This window comes from Schistocerca piceifrons, chromosome 2 (genome assembly GCF_021461385.2).
Source record: "Schistocerca piceifrons isolate TAMUIC-IGC-003096 chromosome 2, iqSchPice1.1, whole genome shotgun sequence".
NCBI lineage: Eukaryota > Metazoa > Arthropoda > Insecta > Orthoptera > Acrididae > Schistocerca > Schistocerca piceifrons.
The window spans coordinates 560,809,470-560,834,261 of record NC_060139.1 but is presented as its reverse complement, the minus strand read 5'-3'; the positions used below and the strand labels follow the sequence as shown (position 1 = coordinate 560,834,261).

The 24,792-nt window shown below is 41.7% G+C and overlaps 1 protein-coding gene across 1 annotated transcript in view; it reads right to left on the bottom strand.

The window, feature by feature from the left end:
• Positions 1–20,995, bottom strand: part of LOC124776581 (E3 SUMO-protein ligase RanBP2) — a 313,159-nt gene extending 292,164 nt beyond the window's left edge. Inside the window, exon 1 of the mRNA XM_047251632.1 lies at positions 20,822–20,995. Coding sequence (XP_047107588.1) covers positions 20,822–20,893 — 72 coding nt within the window. The 5' untranslated portion in view covers positions 20,894–20,995. The remainder of the gene's footprint in view (positions 1–20,821) is intronic.
• Between the last annotated feature and the right edge of the window lie 3,797 nt (positions 20,996–24,792).

Sequence of the window (24,792 nt, the reverse complement as noted above, 5' to 3'; positions counted from 1 at the left end):
GGTTACAGAAAACGGGGGTAAGTAACTGCTCCCCCAGCCAAACGATCAGCGAGCTCATTACCCGGGATACCCACATGGCCCGGGACCCATAGGAAGTCAATGGAACAAGCAGCACGGTGAAGATCAGCGAGATGGTCATGGATGGCAGAGACCAAGGGATGGCGCGAAAAACACCGGTCAATAGCAAGAAGGCCACTCATCGAGTCCGTACATAACAAAACGCGGTTTTGTTGGGATTGTTTAATAAATGTAAGGGCCCGGGAAATTGCCATCAATTCCGCAGTAAACACCCCACATGAGGGTGGCAGTAGATGATTTTCCGTTCCAACAAAGGACGTGAAGGCATACCCAACATGATCAGCAGATTTAGAGCCATCAGTGTAAAAAACAACAGCATCCCGAAACTCCCATAAAATTTGGCGGAAAAAGGAACGGAACACCACCGGGGGGATGGAATCTTTCGGACCGCGGCGGAGATCCATCCGAATTCGAGGCCGAGGAACTAACCAAGGAGGGGTGAAGGGGAGGGAGCGAGGAAGACAGGACAAAGAAGGAAGCCGAAAATCACGGTTAAGAGACGCAAGGCGCAGTCCAACCAGTAAACCCGCCCGAGGGCGGGAGTCAGGCGGGCGACGTCCATGGTCTGGGAATAGGATAGAATAGGAAGGATGAGCGGGAGAAGAACGGATAGTAAGGGCATAAGACACCAGAAGCTGGGACCGCCGAACAGAAAGGGGGGGGGGGGATCCCAGCTTCAACCAGGAGACTATCAACAGCGCTAGTAGGGAAGGCACCGGTTGCCAAACGGATACCACGATGGTGGACCAGATCCAGCACGTGCAGCGTGGAAGGAGCAGCTGAACCATAAACTTGACAACCATAGTCCAAACGTGACAGAACTAGAGCACGATAAAGACGGAGGAGGAGGGAACGGTCCGCACCCCAAGAGGAGTGGGCAAGGAAGCGAAGGACATTGAGTTTACGGAAACATCCTACCTTCAGGAGTCTGATATGGGGCAGCCAAGTGAGCTTGTTGTCGAAAAGAAGACCTAGGAAACGAAACTGTGGAACCACAGGCAATCTTTGTGCAGCGAGATAGAGCTCTGGATCAGGGTGGACCGTAGTACGGCGACAGAAGTGGACCACCCGCGATTTTAAAGGAGAGAATTGAAACCCGTGTGAGAGGGTCCATGCAGAGGCACGCCGTATAGCCACCTGGAGCTGCCGTTCTGCAGATGGCATCGAGGAGGAACTAACCCAAATGCAGAAATCATCCACATACAGGGCAGGGGCGACCAAGGGACCGACAGAGGCCACAAGTCCATCGATAGCAATGAGGAAAAGAAGGACACTCAAGACAGAACCCTGTGGGATGCCCGTCTCCTGGGTCCGTGGAGAACTAAAAGCAGTACCAACTCGAACTCTGAATGACCGATGGATCAGGAACTGGCGGATAAAAATCGGGAGTGGGCCCCGAAGACCCCACTGATGAAGGGTTAGTAAGATGTGATGGCGCCAGGCCGTGTCATAGGCCTTGCGAAGGTCAAAAAACACTGCAACCAAATAGCGGCGCTGGGAAAAAGCCTGCCGAACTGCGGATTCCAAGCGAAGTAAATGATCGATTGAAGATCGTCCCTCTCGAAAGCCACACTGGTAAGGGGACAATAGATCCCGAGATTCGAGGACCCAAGTGAGCCGACGGGCTACCAGCCGTTCAAGTAACTTACAACCAACATTGGTCAAACTAATTGGCCGATAGCTGTCAACAGATAGGGGGTTCTGACCAGGCTTAAGGACAGGAACCACAATGCTATCCCTCCACTGAGAAGGGAAGTCACCCTGGAGCCAGATACGGTTAAACACCCGAAGAAGATGGTGCCGTTGTGGAGCACTGAGATGTTGAAGCAGCTGGTTATGAATGGAATCTGGGCCAGGGGCCGTATCGTGAGAAGAAGATAGAGCAGAAAGAAATTCCCATTCAGTGAAAGGTTCGTTGTAAGATTCTGACTCACAAGTGGTGAAACATAAGGTGACAGCTTCAGCCTGCTGTTTTTGATAAAGGAAAGCAGCTGGATAGGAGGCCGACGCTGATGCCACTGCAAAATGGGTCGCAAGATGTTCTGCGAGAACTAATGGGTCCGTACAAATGCCATCTGGGAGGTGAAGGCCTGGGAGGGTGGACTGCCGATGGCAACCTTGGAGAGAGCGAAGTGTAGCCCATACCCGTGACAGAGGGACAGTGGAACCAAGGGAAGAAACGAATCGTTCCCAACATATCCGCTTGCTCTGTTTGATTAAATAACGGGCTTTAGCGCGAAGGCGCTTAAAGGTAGAAAGGCTGGCTACAGATGGGTGCCTCTTAAAGTGTTGCAAAGCTCGACGGCGATCACGGATGGCAATGGCAATGGCCGTACTCCACCACGGGACTTGCCGACGACGAAATTGTCCAGATGAGCGCGGGACAGCAAGGTTAGCAGCGCGAACAATCGCGTCAGACACGTCACGTAGGACGTCATCAATACAACCCGACAAAGAGGGAGAAAACTCGACCTGTGCAGTATATAGAGGCCAATCGGCGCGGTGGAAAGACCAACGAGGTAACCTCTCCATCGGGGAGCGGGAAGGGAGCGTGATAATCAACGGGAAATGGTCACTATCACAAAGGTCGTCATGTGGCGACCAGTGTAATGAAGGGAGGAGAGAGGGAGAAGAAAGAGAAAGATCAATGGCAGAAAAGGTACCATGACCAGCACTGAAATGAGTAGGGGAGCCATCATTACGAAGGCACAGGTCGTGGTCTGCAATAAATTGGTCTATAAGAAGACCTCGTCTAGATGGAAAGGCGCTGCCCCACAAAGGATGATGAGCATTAAAATCCCCAAGGAGGAGGAAGTTGCTGAAGAAGGGTGGTTAAGGCAGCAGGTGTAAGAGTCCTGTCAGGAGGGAGATAAAGATTGCATACTGTGACTGCAGAGTCTAGGTGGACCCTAACAGCAACCGCTTCCAATGTAGTTTGGAGAGGAATCCACGTGCTAGCAATGTCTGTACGGACCAACGTACAAACGCCACCAGAAGCCCGCAAGGGTCCGACCCGATTTCGACAGAAAACACGGAACCCATGGAGGGTCGGTGAGTGAGCATCAGTAAAATGAGATTCCTGGAGAACCACACAAGCTGCTGAGTAGGACGAAAGAAGGGATTTCAATTCCGGAAGGTGACGATAGTAGCCATTACAATTCCATTGGAGAACCACAGAACGATGGTTTAAATGAGGGCTGAACACGCTAAATCCAGTCATACTGCCGGGTCCCCACCCGTCACCGACAAGGAGGGGGCGACATCCATAAACGACAGGTCAGAATCCGGTTGTGAAGTCGGGGAAGGGACCTCCGGTGACACCAGAGGCTCTTTGTCCCGGGACTTATGTTTCTTCTTCTTTTCAGGCTGAGATCGAGGAGGGCTGTGTGGCATAATGGAGCCAGCTGCAGCAAGATCAGGAACAGAAAGAGACCGGGCGACCTGGGGGCCGATAGACCGCGGCTCTCGCGGTCGCCGCGCTGCAGCAGACCTTTGACCTGGAAGGTGCCGGGAAGGGGCATCCCGGGAGAGGCGCCCTTGACCGGCAGACGCCGAAGGAGTGGGACACTTCTCCGGCTGGGGAGGGGGAGCAGCGCCCAGAGGAGAAGGTGTGGGAGCCGCAGGGGAGGGGGGAAGGAGAGGGGTCCGGGATGGGGGTAAGGAAGGGGGAGGAAGGGATGAAGATGTAACCAAGGCGTAACTAGATGTCATGGACACAGGGTGCAATCGTGCATATTTCTTACGGGCCTCTGTGTAGCTTAAACGATCAAGGGACTTATACTCCTGTATCTTTTTTTCTTTCTTATAGACTGGGCAATCTGCTGAACGTGGAGAATGACTACCATGACAATTTACACATACAGGAGGGGGAACACAGGGACTCCCCTCATGGAGTGGACGTCCACAGTCACCACAGAGAGGGTCCTGGGAACAGCGAGAAGACATGTGGCCAAAACGCAAGCACTTAAAACACCGCATAGGAGGTGGGAGGTACGGCTTCACATCACAGCGATAGACCATAATCTTAACTTTCTCAGGAAGGGTATCCCCTTCAAAGGCCAGGATAAAGGCACCAGTATCAATACGATTATCTTTAGGACCCTTCTGAACGCGCCGAACAAAGTGAACACCCCGCCGTCCGAGATTGTCCCGAAGTTCCTCATCAGTTTGAAGGATGAGGTCTCTGTGAAAAATCACACCTTGTACCATATTTAGAGACTGGTGAGGGGTAATGGACACGGGTATTGTGCCAAGATGGGTACAGGCACGAAGGGCCGCAGATTGGGCAGCCGAAGCAGTTTTTATCAGCAACGAACCTGACCGCATCTTGCTCAGGGAGTCCACTTCGCCGAACTTGTCTTCAATGTGTTCCACAAAGAATAAACGTTTGACACTGGTGAAAGTATCTCCATCAGTCCTGGTGCAAATTAGATAACGGGGGAAAGGTTTTGCCCCTAGACGACGGGCCTGACCCTCCTCCCAGGGGGTAGCCACGGAAGGGAAGGCCGAAGAGGCAAGAGAAGCAGCACTTGAGGAATCAGTACCACGCAGAGAGACGGCCGCAGAAGAGCGGCCAGAGTTTTGGACCCGTATGCGTTTCATCTGCATAGCGTCCGCCCTGATACCACCCACTCCGATCAGGGGCTCTCCTCACGGGTGCCACCCAGCCCAGCAAGGGCCGTCTGGCACGGCGGCCATTGCCGGGAGTTCCGATGCTCCAGGATGACGAGCAACCACTCCAAGGCATGCATGAGGAGGTCACAGCTCAGGTATCAGAAGTGTGATCCCTGTGTGTTCAGGGGGCTCAACCAAAAGGGTACATAGCGACCCCACCACACGGGCTGGCTACCGTGCTGGCTATGCACCCTAGCATCAGACAACGACGTAAAAGAAAAGGTGGAATGTACTAGGAGGGCACACGTCGGAGACACTAGGTAAGGTGCTCTTCCCCAAATGGCTCACACTACGGAAGAGAAATTTTGGAATGGAGGTCAAACCCCAGAGGGGACCAAGGAATGCCAAAAGGAGGAGATGATTACGCAACAAAGCCGGAGTGTAAAACCAACAGAACCAGGAGGATAGCGGGGGCCAACATAAGCAAGGACACCAATAGAGGGAGAGGAGAGGGCGAGGGGAAAGGGGTATGGAGGGGAAAGGAGGGGAAGGGAAAGGAAATGCAGCCCGGGAGAGAAAGAAGGCTGCAATGGCTCGGGGCCCCGTGCTCGCCACGCACGTATCCACAAAAGAGTTGTGGACCCCCTGGGGGGGATTATGGACTGATCTGGCCTTGTAACATTAACCAAAACGGCCTTGCTGTGCTGGTACTGCGAACGGCTGAAAGCAAGGGGAAACTACAGCCGTAATTTATCCCGAGGACATGCAGCTTTACTGTATGATTAAATGATGATGGCGTCCTCTTGGGTAAAATATTCCGGAGGTAAAATAGTCCCCCATTTGGATCTCCGGGCGGGGACTACTCAAGAGGACGTCGTTATCAGGAGAAAGAAAACTGGCATTCTACGGATCGGAGCGTGGAATGTCAGATCCCTTAATCGGGCAGGTAGGTTAGAAAATTTAAAAAGGGAAATGAATAGGTTAAAGTTAGATATAGTGGGAATTAGTGAAGTTCGGTGGCAGGAGGAACAAGACTTTTGGTCGGGTGATTACAGGGTTATAAATACAAAATCAAATAGGGGTAATGCAGGAGTAGGTTTAATAATGAATAAAAAAATAGGAGTGCGGGTTAGCTACTACAAACAGCATAGTGAACGCATTATTGTGGCCAAGATAGACACAAAGCCCATGCCTACTACAGTAGTACAAGTTTATATGCCAACTAGCTCTGCAGATGATGAAGAAATTGATGAAATGTATGACGAGATAAAAGAAATTATTCAGGTAGTGAAGGGAGAGGAAAATTTAATAGTCATGGGTGACTGGAATTCGTCAGTAGGAAAAGGGAGAGAAAGAAACATAGTAGGTGAATATGGATTGGGGGGAAGAAATGAAAGAGGAAGCCGCCTTGTAGAATTTTGCACAGAGCATAACTTAATCATAGCTAGCACTTGGTTCAAGAATCATAAAAGAAGGTTGTATACCTGGCAGAATCCTGGAGATACTAAAAGGTATCAGATAGATTACATAATGGTAAGACAGAGATTTAGGAACCAGGTTTTAAATTGTAAGACATTTCCAGGGGCAGATGTGGATTCTGACCACAATCTATTGGTTATGAACTGCAGATTGAAACTGAAGAAACTGCAAAAAGGCGGGAATTTAAGGAGATGGGACCTGGATAAACTGAAAGAACCAGAGGTTGTACAGAGTTTCAGGGAGAGCATAAGGGAGCAATTGACAGGAATGGGGGAAAGAAATACAGTAGAAGAAGAATGGGTAGCTCTGAGGGATGAAGTAGTGAAGGCAGCAGAGGATCAAGTAGGTAAAAAGACGAGGGCTAGTAGAACTCCTTGGGTAACAGAAGAAATATTGAATTTAATTGATGAAAGGAGAAAATATAAAAATGCAGTAAATGAAGCAGGCAAAAAGGAATACAAACGTCTCAAAAATGAGATCAACAGGAAGTGCAAAATGGCTAAGCAGGGATGGCTAGAGGACAAATGTAAGGATGTAGAGGCTTGTCTCACTAGGGGTAAGATAGATACTGCCTACAGGAAAATTAAAGAGACGTTTGGAGAAAAGAGAACCACTTGTATGAATATCAAGAGCTCAGATGGGTCATTCCATGCCAAGTGGTCTAAACCTTCCCACCATCATGTCTCCAATTTTCTTCAAATTTTATCTGTAGCACTAGTCAAGTGCTAAATTAAGTTTCTCAAGATTTCAAGCCTCTAGCTGCAATACTTGCTGATCTACACCCCCTTGTCTGAAGGGTAGTAAGTTCGCATGCGCGCGACATCAGACAAAATGCCATTTTTGGGGTCTCATAAAATTGAAACCAATTCATAAGAATGGTTAGTAAGATGAGACCCTGTACAGTTTTTTGTGCTGATTCAAACGAAATTAATTATAAGATTACTGATGCAAAATCCGGTCAAACAAGTCGACTCAAAGTGTACCCCTAATTCTGTCGTGACTTAATGCGACAAATTTTGACCAATATTCAGACTGCAATAATTTCCTTGCAGATAAAGATATGGACTTGAACTTTTTACCAAGTCTTATCTTTGTGCTGGACATAATACAGCTGGATTTCCAACTACCCAGGCTTTATAGTCGCCTTGCAAAATCTCTTCAAATTTGGCAGTGTCAGCGCAAATGGCTTTATTTACCAAAGTTCAAAGCCCATTACTACAAAATAGTCAGCCTGGATTTAATTGTGAATAGTATCATCTGAAAGAGAAACTCTTGCTCTACGAGATGGATATATTTTTCTTTTGCAACGCTTCCATTAAGTGCTTATTTACTCAGGTCAAAGTATCTTATATTTTGTGTGCGCAGTGCCCTGCGTTGGTCCATGATGGCTGAGCCATTACTGGTTATCACAATAAAACCAGCATCCCCATCGCCATAGGGGCCACGCCCGATAGCCATGCAGTAACAGCCACGGGTGGGTATCTTTACTGCAGGTTCCCAAGCCTGATTACAGGGTGTCTTTACCACAGGATCCCAAGCCTGATTGTGGGTTTCTTTATGCAGGTTCCCAAGCCTGTCTTCCTCAGTTACTTCATCATTCTGGAAGCATCGTTGATTTGCAAGAGAATGCTTTCAGGAAAACTGTATTGCCGACCAGATGATGTCACTGATGGAGCTGGAATAACACCAATGATAAGTTGTTCTGGAATCCAGCAAGTATCACGTCTTAAGGGCCAATAAAATGAACTTGCAGGACCATGAGGATGCATAAAGCTTATGAAAGCATCTTTCTGTTCGACTGAGATTTCAACGATGTTTCCAATCCACCATTTCTTTTCATAAATGCAAGCAACATACTGCCCAGGCTGAAGATCCATGACTTGAACTACTACTTCAGCAGCACTAATTTTGGCCAAAAAAGATGTCGCATCATTAGAAACTCTACTGACCTTAATTGTCGTCATATCAATGGGCAAAAAACGGTGGTTTTCTCTTGTGCCAGCTAGAGTGTGCCCTTGCAGGAATCTTTCTTCTTGAGAAGCTTTTTCTTCTTCAACTTCCTCTTTGCTGATGAAAAAGAATTTGATTCCATTGATATTATCATTGCAGAAGTTGAAAAGATCTTTGGGTGTTAGAATCTGGTTTTCATATGGACGTTGCAAACTTGCTCTTGCTGCCAACCGTTTTGTTGTGCCTCCAATGCCATCACAAGGCGACTTTCCATGGCTTGTTCCAAAGAAATTCCATTCTGCTGTTATTTCAAAATCTTCTTTGTGATAGCATAAGTTGAGAAAATTCTTGAAATTCTTATATTGTGCAGCTGAACCATCACTGAAGTAGTGGATGTGGCTTATTTTGGAAAATTGCATCTTCAGGTAATTGATTACTTTTCCAATGTAAACATGGACAGTAATCGTATCGTGTCGAAGGCAGTCACTAATAACACAAAGATTCACACATTGCACCTCTTCGTTTTCACAGTAGTAGACTACAAATGGATGAACTGTTGCTTGACTGTTTTCCCAGTGAAAGCCTTGCACTGCATCTTGAACAATAAATGAATAGTTTTCAGCAAAATCCATTAGTATTATGAATTCGCCTTCTTTCAAATCAGTTTTGAGAGCTTTCAGGTGCTGGCTTTGATGCTTGGCAATGTAGTGATGACAAGACAGGTTCCAAATTTTTGCTGCAATATCTTCAACATACTCTTCTGTTGAAAGCTGCTTTGTTTCTAAAGTATCCCTGTCGGTATGAATCCATTGTTTGTACTCAATCAGTTCTTCAGGGTCATTATCTTCAAAATATGTTGCAATAACTGCTTCTACACCTTCTGGACCAGGGCAGTTTTCACAACGATGAAGCATACAATCCTTGTTTTCCAAGCTGCAAACAGCTTTGCTAAGAATTTCCTTGTAGTCTTCATTGATTGATGCACCAGTGAGCATAAGCTTGACATTTTGGTGTATTGTACAGACACAAACTGAGTGCATTCCAGCAGAGCCAACTGTAACACACCATTTTGGTCTAAGCTCGCAAAACTTTGAGAAGCCAATTTCTGGTCCATTTTGCTTCTGATAAGACACGTACATTTCCTTCAAATTGCAAAGCAACAACCGCTTTTGCTTGTACACCTTTGTTCCTGAAATTCTCACAGGCACACAGTCTTTCTTCCCTGGACAAAGTCTGCTGAATTCGTCATCTTGAAAAAAGTCATGTACTTTCTGAACAACTTCATCTGAAAGCTTCCTTCCTTGCCGATTTGCTGGAAAAGCTAGAACACCTTGCTCATTCTTCAGTTTTCTCGCTTGCTTTACCATTCTTTCTGATACATTAAATGCTGTTGTCGTATCTTTAATTGTCCAGCTTCTTGGAACCAAGGTCAATATTTGAACTTTTGTCCTACGATTTGACACTTTACATTTTTCTTTCAACTCTTCTATAAGATTATCAAGATCTGCACAATTATTGCATGGGCGACTTTTACTTGAACTTGGCTGTTCATCGTAATTGATTCCTACAGCAGCAGCAATTTGATTCCCAATTAAACTTTGTGCATCCAAGATCTTTCTTTTTGCATAGCTTTGCTTATCTCTTTTACTTAGTTGTCTTCTTTTCAATGGTGAAGCACCAATAAATGATAAACTTTTGTTGATGGCTGGTTCAGTTTCATCCGTTGTGAAATCTTGTTCAGATTGGGTTGATAGTGATGATGAATCTTCTAGCTTTTGGTTCAGTGCCGACATGCAGCGAGGGCAAAGCTTCTGACCAGGTTTTATATCAATCACTTCTTTTTTCTTTAACAGGCAAAGTTTGGCAGCTGTTTCATTATCAAGCAGTCTAAGTCCAGCTTTTACATTGTGATTCCTCTTCTTGAATGGATTGCAACATTTCTTTTGCATCGCTTGATATTCATGTAGGAAGAGGGCTTCATGGTGGAAGCAAATGATGGAATTTTCGTCAAGTTTGGCTTCTGAACGCGAAACAAGCAATTTCTGGTCACATTCTGTGAAATCACTAAACGCTTTGAATCCAGTCTTCTTAGCATAGAAGATAACATGGCACTTCGATGCAGCAGCATCTTTTCCAATTGAACAGGGGGCCAACGATTCTTCTTCTTCATTAACTTCTGACATCTCTCACTGGCCAATCACTGAATAAAACACGAATGAAATATCCAATTATATCAGTAATTCTAAGCGACTATTAAGATTCAAATTCCTAGAAATGAAGAAAAATTAGTGCATCGCGCATACAAAATATAACAACTTTGATGTGAGTTAATGAGTACTTAATGGTCGCGTTGCAAAAAAAACAAATGTCAGTCTTGTAGAGCAAGAGTTTCTCTTTTAGGTGATACTATTCACAAGCAGATTCAGGCCAACTATTTTTTAGTAATTGGCTTGAAACTTTGGTAAATTTTACCGTTTGTGCTGACACTGCCTAATTTGAAGAGATACTGCAGGGCGACCATATGGCCTGGATCATTGCAAATCCGGCTGCATTATGTCTAGCACAAGCATGAAGCTTGGCCAAAAGTTCAAGTCCATATCTTCAACTGCAAGGAAATCATTGCAGTCTTAATATTGGTCAAAATTTGTCGCGTTGTGTCACGACAAATTTTGAAGTATACTTTGAGTCGAGTTATTTGACCGGGGTTTGCATGAGTAATGTTATACATAATTTCGTTGGAATCAGCAAAAAAAACTGTACAGGGTCGCATCTTACTAACCATTCTTATGAATTAGTTTCGATTTTATTAGACTCCAAATATGACATTTTTTTTATGTTGCATGCACACGGACTAAGTACACTTCAGACAAGGGGGTCTAGATCAGCAGCTATTGCAGCTAGAGGCCTGAAATCTTGGGAAACTTACTTCAACACTTGACTAAAGCTACAGTTAAAATTTGACGAAAATTGGAGACCATGATGGTGGGAACTTTTTTCAGTTTTAGACCACTTGGTGTGGAATGACCCAGATGGCAACCCAGTTCTAAGCAAAGAAGGGAAGGCAGAAAGGTGGAAGGAGTATATAGAGGGTTTATACAAGGGCGATGTACTTGAGGACAATATTATGGAAATGGAAGAGGATGTAGATGAAGATGAAATGGGAGATAAGATACTGCGTGAAGAGTTTGACAGAGCACTGAAAGACCTGAGTCGAAACAAGGCCCCGGGAGTAGACAACATTCCATTAGAACTACTGATGTCCTTGGGAGAGTCAGTCATGACAAAACTATACTATCTGGTGAGCAAGATGTATGAGACAGGCAAAATACCCACAGACTTCAAGAAGAACATAATAATTCCAATCCCAAAGAAAGCAGGGGTTGACAGATGTGAAAATTACCGAACTATCAGTTTAATAAGTCACAGCTGCAAAATACTAACGCGAATTCTTTACAGACGAATGGAAAACTGGTAGAAGCGGACCTCGGGGAAGATCAGTTTGGATTCCGTAGAAATGTTGGAACACGTGAGGCAATACTAACCTTACGACTTATCTTAGAAGAAAGATTAAGAAAAGGCAAACCTACGTTTCTAGCATTTGTAGACTTAGAGAAAGCTTTTGACAACGTTAACTGGAATACTCTCTTTCAAATTCTGAAGGTGACAGGGGTAAAATACAGGGAGCGAAAGGCTATTTACAATTTGTACAGAAACCAGATGGCAGTTATAAGAGTCGAGGGGCATGAAAGGGAAGCAGTGGTTGGGAAAGGAGTGAGACAGGGTTGTAGCCTCTCCCCGATGTTATTCAATCGGTATATTGAGCAAGCAGTAAAGGAAACAAAAGGAAAATTCCGAGTAGGTATTAAAATCCATGGAGAAGAAATAAAAACGTTGAGGTTCGCCGATGACATTGTAATTCTGTCAGAGACAGCAAAGGACTTGGAAGAGCAGTTGAACGGAATGGACAGTATCTTGAAAGGAGGATATAAGATGAACATCAACAAAAGCAAAACGAGGATAATGGAATGTAGTCAAATTAAATCGGGTGATGCTGAGGGGATTAGATTAGGAAATGAGACACTTAAAGTAGTAAAGGAGTTTTGCTATTTAGGGAGTAAAATAACTGATGATGGTCGAAGTAGAGAGGATATAAAATGTAGACTGGCAATGGCAAGGAAAGCGTTTCTGAAGAAGAGTAATTTGTTAACATCGAGTATAGATTTAAGTGTCAGGAAGTCGTTTCTGAAAGTATTTGTATGGAGTGTAGCCATGTATGGAAGTGAAACATGGACGATAAATAGTTTGGACAAGAAGAGAATAGAAGCTTTCGAAATGTGGTGCTACAGAAGAATGCTGAAGATAAGGTGGGTAGATCACATAACTAATGCGGAGGTATTGAATAGGATTGGGGAGAAGAGAAGTTTGTGGCACAACTTGACTAGAAGAAGGGATCGGTTGGTAGGACATGTTTTGAGGCATCAAGGGATCACAAATTTAGCATTGGAGGGCAGCGTGGAGGGTAAAAATCGTAGAGGGAGACCAAGAGATGAATACACTAAGCAGATTCAGAAGGATGTAGGTTGCAATAGGTACTGGGAGATGAAGAAGCTTGCACAGGATAGAGTAGCATGGAGAGCTGCATCAAACCAGTCTCAGGACTGAAGACCGCAACAACAACATACGGGTGTATCACCTGGCACGATGGTATGGGGTGCCATTGGTTACACGTCTCTGTCACCTCTTGTTCGTATTGACGGCACTTTGAACAGTGGACATTTCATTTCAGATGTGTTATGACTCGTGACTCTACCCTTCATTTGATTCCAGCGAAACCCTACATTTCAGCAGGATAATGTACGACCGCACGTTGCAGGTCCTGTACGGACCTTCCTCGATTCAGAAAATGTTCGACCGCTGCCCTGGCCAGCACATTCTCCAGATCTCTCACCAATTGAAAACGTCTGGTCAATGGTGGCCGAGCAACTGGCTCGTCACAATACGCCAGTCACTACTCTTGATGAACTGTGGCATCGTGTTGAAGCTGCATGGGCAGCTATACCTGTACACGACATCCAAGCTCTGTTTGACTCAACGCCCAGGCGTATCAAGGCCGTTACTACGGCCAGAGGTGGTTGTTCTGGATACTGATTTCTCACGATCTATGCACCCAAATTGCATGAAAATTTAATCACAAGCCAGTTCTAGTGTAATATATTTGTCCAATGAATACCCATTTATCATCTGCATTTCTTCTTTGTGTAGCAATTTTAATGGCCAATAGTGTACTTTACAATAATATCTTCAAACATCTCAAAGTAGCTGAAGTTCGCTGGATGGGTAACTGACAAACACCAAGTTTGCATATTAAATCTTACATACCGGTACTTGTCAACTGAGTCTCAAAATCATGCAATTTTTTTTTTTTATGTGGTGGTCTACCACAACAAATCTAGGAAAAAAGACAAAAAGAGGAAGCTATCTCTCATTTTAAAGATTATATATAAAATGATTCCTTGGTGTTACTATCTGCAATCTATTCAGTATTTCATTTGTGGTTAATATTGTCAACAATTTTCACCTATTGTTGATAGTGACCCACACATTCTTTTGTTGTGAAGCAGCTGTAGTGAAATTATGTGATTAACTCTGAAATGTGTTTTGAATCTAGTTTAAAGGTACTTTTGTACAAACCTCACAAGAGTTTATGTTTGCAGCCAGTTAATGTTTGCATACTATTAACATAATGAAATATTTTTTTTACAGGAAGTGAAAGGATAGAGAAGTAATATTGTGTAGTACTGAATATAGAAAGCTGGGGCATTCAACTTCAAAGCCATTTTTTTTTAATTAGTTTGTTCACTTGAGAAATATAAAGTGCCTAAAATATCAGCTTTGTGCTGTAATCCATTTAATAAAAATGCCCACAATAACCACAAGAAAAACTTACGGCCTGTTTCACAATGGATGATACCAAGAAAACCTCTCTTAACTTTAAATCAAAAAATATGTGACAAGTGCCGTAAAATAATTTAACGAGTAGAAATTTGTGATACGTCTAGCACAGAAAATGATTACCTACTTTATTCTGTGGTGAAACAAGAAAAATTGCAGCAAGTGAGGCCTTAGAAAGGTTGAATGCTTCTTTGCAGTCCGTTGGTGAATCGCCAATTAAGAAGAAACGACTGTATGAAGCAAAATATCCTAAGGAAAAACTAATTAAATTAACTTCAACAATTCCAACAAAGGTATTATTGCTTCCTTCCACAAAAAGAAGAGGTATATGATCATGCAGAATCTGAGATGATCAATCAGCTAAAAGATAAATTTCGTACATGTACATCTCGAAGTAAACAGATGGAAATTCTTACCATTTTACCTAAAAGCTGGAATGTTAAGAAGCTCCATAACAAATTACATGGCTCGAAGAGCAAAAGATTTGGTGAAGGCCAAGGAAATTTTGTCTTCACCAAACCCAAAACCTGGCAAGACTCTTGATCAAACAACTGCTGATTTTGTTAGAAACTTTTCTTGTTCTGATGAGATATGCAGGGCAATGCCCGGGAAAAAAGATTTTGTGCTTGTGAGAGGTAACGGAGAAAAACTGGAAGTACAAAAACAGATAGTTTTAAGTAAATTGAAAGAAATTTATGCGAACTTTAAAGACAACCATCGAGAGCTCCACATTGGATTTTCAAAGTTTGCAGACCTACATCCCAAAAATTGTGTTTTAGCTGGAAGTAGTGGTACACACAGTGTCTGTGTGTGTGTACTACCCATCAAAACTTCAAACTCATGCTGACTGGATGTAACATTCCTCAGCTGACAAAGGATGAAGGTAATCCAATAAAAACTTACAAAGACTGCATTTCAAGAGTTGTATGTAATCTGTCATTACCTGCTTGTCATTTTGGCGAATGTAAATTCTGCCCTGGCCCAGAAACATTTAAGACATATTTACAAGATTCGTTGAATACTAATGATACTGATAATATAACTTATCAGCAATGGGTTTCCGTTGATCACACATCTCTAGAAACAATCATAAAATCTGACAACTTTATTGATTGTTCATTTTGATAAATTAAAATCGCTTACACGATATTCATTTGTTGCTAGTCAACAATCAACCTTCCAAAATGGACTGAGAAATGAACTTAAAGAAGGCGAGGTCTTAGCGATCTGTGACTTTTCTGATAATTACTCCTTTGTCATCCAGTACGAAGTTCAAGGCTATCACTGGACAAACATGCAAGCAACGAGTCATCCCATTGTTGCTTATTAACAAGGATGGGAACAAACTCGAGCACACAATTCTTGTAATCATATCAGAATGCCTAACACATGACACTGTTGCTGTGCATTTGTTCCAATCGTACTTGATGGACTTCCTGACTGTTAAATTCGGTAGAAAACCAAGAAAAATATATTATTTTTCTGATGGAGCAGCAGCTCATTATAAAAATTGGAAGAACTTTATCAACCTGTGCCATCATGAAGAAGATTTCCAAACTGAAGTTGAATGGCATTTTTCAGCCACCTCACATGGGAAGGGAGCTAATGATGGTGTTGGTGGAACAGTTAAACGACTTGCAGCTCGAGCAAGTCTACAATGGCCATACAGTGATCAAATAATGACACCAAAACAACTTTATGTTTGCTAAGGATAGCATAGAAGGAATGAACTTCAAGTATGCTACTAAAGAAGATCACAAAAATGAAGAAATGAAACTTATGGAGAGATTTGAGAAATGCTGCAAAATTGTAGGGACGCAAAAACTTCACACTTATTCCTTTTAGCAAGGACAAAATAATAACAAAAGTGTATTCAAACTCTGATGATATTAAAATTGAACTGGTGACAGTTTCTGACAGTGATACAATACCGTTCAGAGACATAAAAGGATATTTTGTTTGTGATTATAATGGACACTGGTGGTTAACCTGTGTACTTGAAAAAAAATCAGAAGGATGAAATCACAGTTTCTTACATCCACATGGAACGTCATCATCTTTCACATTTCCGAGTCATCCAGACATTCTTTCCATAAGCAGTAAGAAAGTGGTGGTAATCGTGAACCCTCAAACTGCTACAGGGCGAACATATAAGGTATCCAGTGCAGAAATGTTTATGTGCAACAGATTGATTAGTTCGAAGTATGAAGAAGTGCACTAACATGACGCCTGTTTGTAAATAATAGTAATTACGGAATTACGGAAATGTCCGATTCCACCCGTCTGCTTTGAACCATGACGTCATCAATATGGCGCCAATGATGTCACTACATACACACTGCAACAAACACAAAAATACGTATAAATAAGACTGTAACATCCCCTAAAATACAATCACACTAATGGGACAACCGTGGGAAACTGGGGGTTTTAGGGAGGGGACAAGCTAAATATAACAGTAAAAAAACACACGATCCCAAAACACAAAAAATGACGAACAAAAAAATTACAAAATCTACAGGAATCTGACACTTCCCTTGCCCAGATCAATCGCAGCTGACAACACGGAAATTGGAATCAGACATTTCCCTTGACCACAGCTGACGATACCAAAACACCAATACCTACACATGAAACTACGAAAATTAGAATCGGTCATTTCCCTTGATATATATAAGTCAACCATAGCTATTGACACGTGAAAATCAACAACTACAACTACGAAAACAAAACCAAACACACACACACACACACACACACACACACACACACACACACAGGGTGCCATCAAACACAATAAGACGACATCTACAAAGACAACCAACTCAAACTCCGCTCCTTAATGACTTCACAAATCATAACACACTTACGCCATGGCTCAAAGTAGACAGGTGGAATCGGACGCTTCCGTTGACCCGTAATTACTAACTGAATTTAGGTCTGATCTCAGGTATTCATCTTTCTGTGATTTTTTTTTTAAGTTTTCATTTTGTATTTATTAATTACAGAAGCATGAAACATATGTGCTTTTGTCAATTATAAGTTATTTTTAATTTCCACATTTTACAACAACATACAGCTGGTGAGAAGTAGGCCTAATATCTAAAATAAATTAGTTTTTACGAATTTTTAAAGCACCACCCTTAATGTAAAATTGCTTTTGATAGTGAACCCATGCTCATCCCAAGTTGAAACTTTCAGAATATGTAGATGTAAAGTGTATCTTTCACATATTTTTTTTGAGAATTTTAAAAATACAGTTTTTCAAAATTCAGTAAATTCAATAATGTTTTTTTTATAAACAATGTATGCATATATATTAAATTCATGATGTTTGGTGTCATATAAAAGCTCTTAAAGAGTTTTCCAATGAAATATATTTTATCGTTCTAGCTTAATTAGAACATGAGTTGTAAAGGAAACAACATTGTTTCGCGAGTCAAAAATTTGTCATCTGTTCAACTCTTGAAGGTCTATTACTCGGTAACTTTTCGTCAGAAAAATGTGAAAAAATTAATGTGTGTCCTGATTTATGAGTAATATATGCATACTTAATTTTTTTAAATCTGAGAGGGTCAGGTTGTAGCACTTGTTGATTTGACATGGAATTGCCCATTATTGAACCCCAAGTGTTGGCTGTGATACAACTAACTGTATAAGAATGGACCATAGGATGCTACAGCAACATTCGGCAGACTACACTGCCACAGGAGATTGTGTAGACGCTGTTATCAGTAACATTAGAAGCCTGGGTTGTTTACGACCAAACTTCCAGCTGCCACCACGGCATCATCACATGGTCCCAGCCTCACTGCTGGTGGTAAGTCTGACGCAGTATACAGTGCTGTGATTCTAGGCACCTCCTAACACGCACGAGATCACATGCTTGCAGTATACATACCCGTATATTCTTTGCCAGGCGGGTAATTAGGACACCACCCAAACATTCCATGGCACTACACTTGGTTTGCACTCACTATGTATCTCAGCAAGTTGATCAAGAATCAATCACACAACTTTCATTTCGTCAGGTGTCGCCTCCACACTGCCTTGATCAACTTCCTCTGCTCACTCTCCAACTTGTCGCAGGCCATCACGTGGTCCCACTTCAAGATATTGTCTCCAATTATCCAGGGAGCCTGCCTCGCTGGACACCCCCTCAAAACTACCCAGGACTGACTGCTGTTAGCCTTTGAGCGGTTTACTGCCAACCAATGCTTTGTAAGACTGCAAGTGTGTTGTCATATTTCACCTCAACAGGAGTACAGTACTATGATAACTGTGCACCTACTAAGCAACATCTTTCTCCCTCCAGTCACAAACACGCAATGCTGGAAGAAGAAGCTACACCTCCATGAGCAGCAACAGAAGCTGCAGCAGGCACTGCTTCCACAGATGACAAAAAAATCCCTTTTTATGCCGAACTGGTGTTAGGTCTGGCACCTGCCAAGACATCTTCTCTGCTGCCACTCCTGGAGCGGTCACAACTACGGCCAGTAGCTTTGTTTCTCCACTAGCCAGCGGTGGTACAGCTCGTCTCCCATTGGCCGCAGATGCCCTGCCAGTACATCTTTGGCTGCCATTGTTGGCCGATTTCTTCCTATCATAAGCTAAAGATGGCCCGTCAGTTCAGCTACTTCTTCAGCAGACGTGAACTCAGTCTCCCACTGCCAGCCATCAGTGGGTGAGCCCGGGCTCTTAGTGGCTGCCAACACCCTGTTGCCACAGTCCACTGCTTCGTGCCTGCAACAGTCTAACAGCTGGCTACTTCATCTCTTTTTAAGGGGGGAGGAGTGGGGAGAGGAGGAGGAAGGGTTATTTTATCCCCTGGCAGCTGCCTGTGATTCAACCAACCATAAATGTGTGGACATAGGGTTGCTGCAGCAACAATGCATACATAACACTACCACGGGAAGTCACATACAAACGTGTCTGTGAATAATAAATAGCCTGGGTTGTTTTCAAGCAATGTTCCAGATACCACCACACCATCGGGTGGTTTACACATATCTTACATGAGAAATCAGTTTATTTTATCATTTTAACGATCAGTTTATTTTATCATTTTAACGATAGTAATTGCGAATGTCTAATCCACACTAAATTATGTTCAGTAGACATTCACAAAAATTGATGAGGGCGGCAGGCGTAGTTCTTGAACGTGTGGGCCTACGACTCAACTTCTTAACCAATATACGTGCCATACATTTTCCACTGGGTGGTATTTTAACAATGGATATGTCTTTAATCATTCACTTCTACTTGGAGGAATAAAATTAGTGGACTTGTAACAGGCTATGATTAAAGTAAGATGTCACCACACAATGCTTGCACACTCGTTCAACGTGTGTCTACAGACAAACGGTAATGTCACACTAATGAAAAAAGACAATCAAATCGTCACGCTACCTCACCAATCCATAAATCTGTCACGCAAACTTCTTTATCAAATTGCAGGAAGAGAGAATATTGTTCCTTGATAAAGCCCGCCATTAAGAACTGCTCACAACCTAAACATATTGTTCTGGTGTAAACATCATTATAAAAATTGATTACTCTACCCGCAAAACAAATTACAGATGCTAGAGTCACAATTTAAGAACCAGCAATTCTTTCTAAAGAGCTTTTAATGATCTTACTCGTGCAACGTACTTAAGATCTACTTAGTACACCGTTTCAGCATGTAATTTAATATGAGTTATTTTCAGGGCATCATTTATTTATTCATCAAAGTATCAACTATCTAACGAACCCGTACATTTTTCAAATGTGCCAGTCACTTCATTAAAAAATCATTTTACTGTTGTGGATATTGAACGAGAAAAATAATTACTTAACATGTATTTCACTTAAAGTTTATACTGGGACACAAGTACGAAGAACTGTGACATGACGTAGGATTCGGCTGTGGCATTTCATTACGGTAGTGAACATATTAAAGTGAAGCTGTGTCACCCCCAATGCTGATTTGAACAATACAGCACTTTTCTACAATAGTTACAGTGGAGGGCTACATATTGATATGAATCGAAACAGTGGACTTGGGCATTTTTCACACAAATTCTTCCTCTGTGATTACAAGCGAAGGAAAAATAATCTTGGAATCTGAAGCTTAAACCCCAGATCACATGATTTTTAGGCTTCCCAATTAGGCACCACACCATGACAACTTTAATACAGGGATAACCATAAAATGAGTTAATCAGGCCTAATGCTTGTACTAATACTAGTCCAATAAATAATGTATTAACTGGAAATCTGCTTCTCGGCTATTATTCATGCACACCTCTGTTTATATAAAGGAACTCATTCCGACATCGACTACATTGCGTCATATTATACAACTGGCTATTCCACATTATCCATCAAATCAAGTACACGACTTCCACTATAAATTAGTTACACCTTGATAACTAACCACTAAATCAATTTTAAGCCAAAAATTAACAAAACGAGGGAATAATGAAATCAGCGAAAGAAATGAAACTACATTATTTGCCTTGTCAGGATTATAATCAACACCAGAAACTACATTGCAAGAAAGTTACAGAGCAGCTATGAAAGAGCAATTAAATGAAGTTGATAGCCACTAAAATGCAAAAAGAAAAAAACAATATAACATGACAACCAAAGAACTCTGATTAAAACGAAATGGTCTGCGGGCAAGCAACTTCATATTTTGCGGGCAAGCAACTTCATATTTATTTAACGTCACTCACAAAGGCAGAAAACATTGTGCCGCACTTACCTCTTTCTCACTAGTTATCTTCCGAAGAATCTCTTGCACATGACGATCCACATCCCTCTTGGAACGGAACATGGTTAGTTTTTTAAAAAAAAAAACTCTTAGCAGTTCAAATATATTTAAAATAAAAGCGTACAAAAACAACACACTACAAATTCAGCATAACTGCGTATATATCCGTTACACTAGTGGTGGGCAGGAAATCGCGTATCTGTTAGAAATCGCAGTGACTGAGAAGTCACAGATATCACAGTAGCAACTTTGCAGAATTTAACTGCGATTTCAGTCACAGTTAGCAGTCGCAAGTAGTATTTCACATTCAAAGACGTGAGCCATCTATTGGTCGAATTTAGCACTGCTTTCTGCGATTTCAGTGACAAGTCGCAACTAAGAGTCGCAAGTAGCAACTAAAAAGCGCGGTTAACAGTGGCATCTGTTGGCCAAAGTTCGTACTACGTCCATCTCTGCGATACGCTATGGAGTCTAACTGCGATTTCCGTGACAAGTCGCAACTAAGAGTCGCAAGTAGCAACTAAAAAGCGCGGTTAACAGTGGCATCTGTTGGCCAAAGTTCGTACTACGTCCATCTCTGCGGTACGCTATGGAGTCTAACTGCGATTTCCGTGACAAGTCGCAACTAAGAGTCGCAAGTAGCAACTAAAAAGCGCAGTTAGCACTGCCATCTGTTGAGCAAAGTTCATACTACGCTATTCGCTACCAAGTCACACTGCGATTTCTGTGACAAATCGCAATTAAGAGTCGCAAGTAGCAACTAAAAAGCGCAGTTAACATACTTTTCCTAGTGTCATCTGTTGACCGACGTACGTACTTCGTTATGAGAGCCTTGTGCCTCACGAGATCGATGTGCTGTGTGTGCATATGAAGGGCTTATTTCAATAGTGGTACAAGTCCATTTTTGTTAATTTTGAGATATAGAGTCGTACACTATTAATAGTGTAATTAATATCTTAAGTAGCCGCACAGTACCGTAATAGTTCGTGTTTAGAAAATGAATTCTAACATATTGTTATGTTCATAGGTACCTAAACTACATTTCAGTCACTCAGTAAAGTGATAATTCAAAATATCATTGTCAACAGATCTGAAGAAATTGCCAGTCTTTAGACCGTTTTCGTCAGACGAGAGGTTAGTTTCTAAGCGTTTTGATGGACTTAATTACTTCAGTGAGATCGTTCTTGCGAATGTGATATAGCAAATATTAGCAAATGTGATATAGCAAATATTAGCAATCTACTCTGTCAATTATATTGCTAGTAATTAGTGACAGCAAAAATTGTTTAATAATCCTTGTGCTTTTGCAGACGCAGTTCTGACTGATTACTGGTTGCTGTACATATCTATCCACATCAAGGCTGTTGAGAGAGACTCGTGAAGATTCAAGACAGCTCTTAGAGGATTTGCAGTTTAAAAGTGAAATAATTATGAAATAAGTGTGTGACTGATTAAAGTGTTTTATTGAAGTTGTTGTGCGATTTTAAAGGAATAATAAATGTTAAATACATTGAGTGAATAATAAAAATCTCATTTTCCACATGTTAAGCCGTCCTATACCCGTAATTTTCCGCCACTTATTTATTGGTAAACGCTTGTTGGATGCCGACGTGCCGCCCCCCCCCCCCCCCCCTTTCTCCACAATCTTGGTGTGACACTGACCTGTAACATTCCCGAAGTCTACAATATGCATTTTGAGGCTGTTGATATGAAAGTGGGAAGTACAGATCTTCCAGTTAAATCAGGAATAGCTTAAGTGCATTACTTGAAAGTGACACAGGAAAAGCTTACTTATGTAGGTGGTAGTAGTGTCGGCAAAAAGTTCTTGTGTGAAATTGCCATGTAGAACACCAGGTGTAAAACTTTTCTCCCGAGTCTTGAACTGTGTCGGAACAAAAGTGAGGCATTCATATGACTGTTTTCATTAATATTAATATTTTCACAGTTGTTTCTTTAATACAAAATTAAAGCCAACGGAATAATAAACGTAAAACATACTTACCAATGACAGGTTTGTTGAGATGCAATTTTCTGTGTGGACAGAGGTAACTTTTTCATACGGTGGTACGTCGCAGAAATCGCAGGAGTCACAGAAATCGCAGAAGTAGCAGAAGTCACAGAAATCGCAGAAGTAGCAGAAATCGCGGAAGTAGCAGAAATAGCAGTGGCGGAGGGATACGCGACTTAGGTTCCTTAACTGCGACAAATCACAGTTAAGAATAACAGATACTGCAAAGTAGCATTCACAGAAATCACTGATATCGGAAAATCGCAGTTTAGCCCATCACTACGTTACACTGACTTCGAAATACCACTCAAAGATAAGCCCGTTGAGCCGGCAGAACACTATCGACCTTTTCATATAATTGAGTGCAGAACTTCAACTACAATCAACGATCACCCATGTAGCTATCGAGACAGTTTTACCAATGGTCATAAAGGGCACCGAGAGAACCCGCTCATCATCGCATTATTATCAGTATTACAAAATTTTCTGGTTATCTAAAACGTAGATAATGCTACTCTGAAGCGGAGAACTGATATTATCAGTTAATAAAACTATTTTATAAGATTATTAAAGATATTGTAACAGAAATAAAACCAAAGAACATTACCTATTACAAAACAAATATATAAATACGGTTTTATTTCAGAATTGCTTGCCAAGATATTTACTAGTTGTGTTCATACGCCATAAATTACAAAAAAAGTAATGATGTGATATCGAAATCCCACATGGATTTAACCAAATAATAAGGTGAAACAGAGAAATTATCTGTCTATTATGCCTATTAGGCAATGAATTTTGAGAGCACATGTCGTAAGTAATAGCATATCAGTTACATAATAAGACCAAAAAAGCCTTATACAGTTTGTTGCATTCTCACTCATGTGGTAGTTAATCAAATTATCAGAAAATAAATCTCCATGTAGCCCACTTAAAACTTCTGTTATTACTCGGGATTAAATGCCAATTAAATATCAATTATAGCAATGATTTATCACTGAGAATACTGCATAGCCCCAAAGTTGTTTTATAAGTCACTAGTGTAGATATTGTAATTAAACTTAAACTTAAGAAGTAAATGATGTATTATACAACATTACATTCTAATGTAATGCCAAAATACACTTATTTAAAAAGGCAGCTAAAAAGCATCTGTTATGCAATACATTCTATATGTTGAAGAATTACTTAGCTAAAACAGAGTATGGGTTTGATAAAAAATTTTATACAAATAAGTAATAATAATAATGATTATAAAATATCCAACGTTCCACATAACAGCTTCACTTTATGTTTTTCCCATCTTTTTCCTTTCTGGAATACTTACCGCAAGCTATGCACAGCACAATACTAACAGGTCTTCCTCTTTCTGAGGTCAACATCTCACTCATTATGGAGGGATACTGACTCAGTTTTTCAGGATAGCACATGGGAAGTTGCAGTACAGAAAATGGCCAAGAGATCAGTGTGTATGCAGTGAGTGAAGTGTTATGAAACAATGTGTGTATAGTGTGTGCAGTGACTGATAGTGAGATACGAGTGAACAGTGTGGCATTACATTATTTAATAAGTTATTTGTAAAAAAGTATTGTATACCAGGAGTAAATCTAGTGATTGTCTCTAATTAGATGTCTGTAAATATATGTGTATATGAATTAGCTTATTTAAATTGATCTAAATTTATAAATACTTTGACAATCCCATATTCTTGTAAAAAGAGATCTACAGGTGAAGAAAGCTACTACAACAACTGCTACTACTACATCTGTCAGTTTGACTCTTTATGTGCGACAAAGTACAAAGTGGTCAGTTTCTTAATCATAACCTTCCTAGAGGTTACATTCTGATTTGGGAAATATTACATTTCTAACATTGAGTCATGATGAAATGCTCTCATGGAAGACATTTAACTCATTTATTCATCCATCTTTTAAGTATTTGCATGCAATTGGTG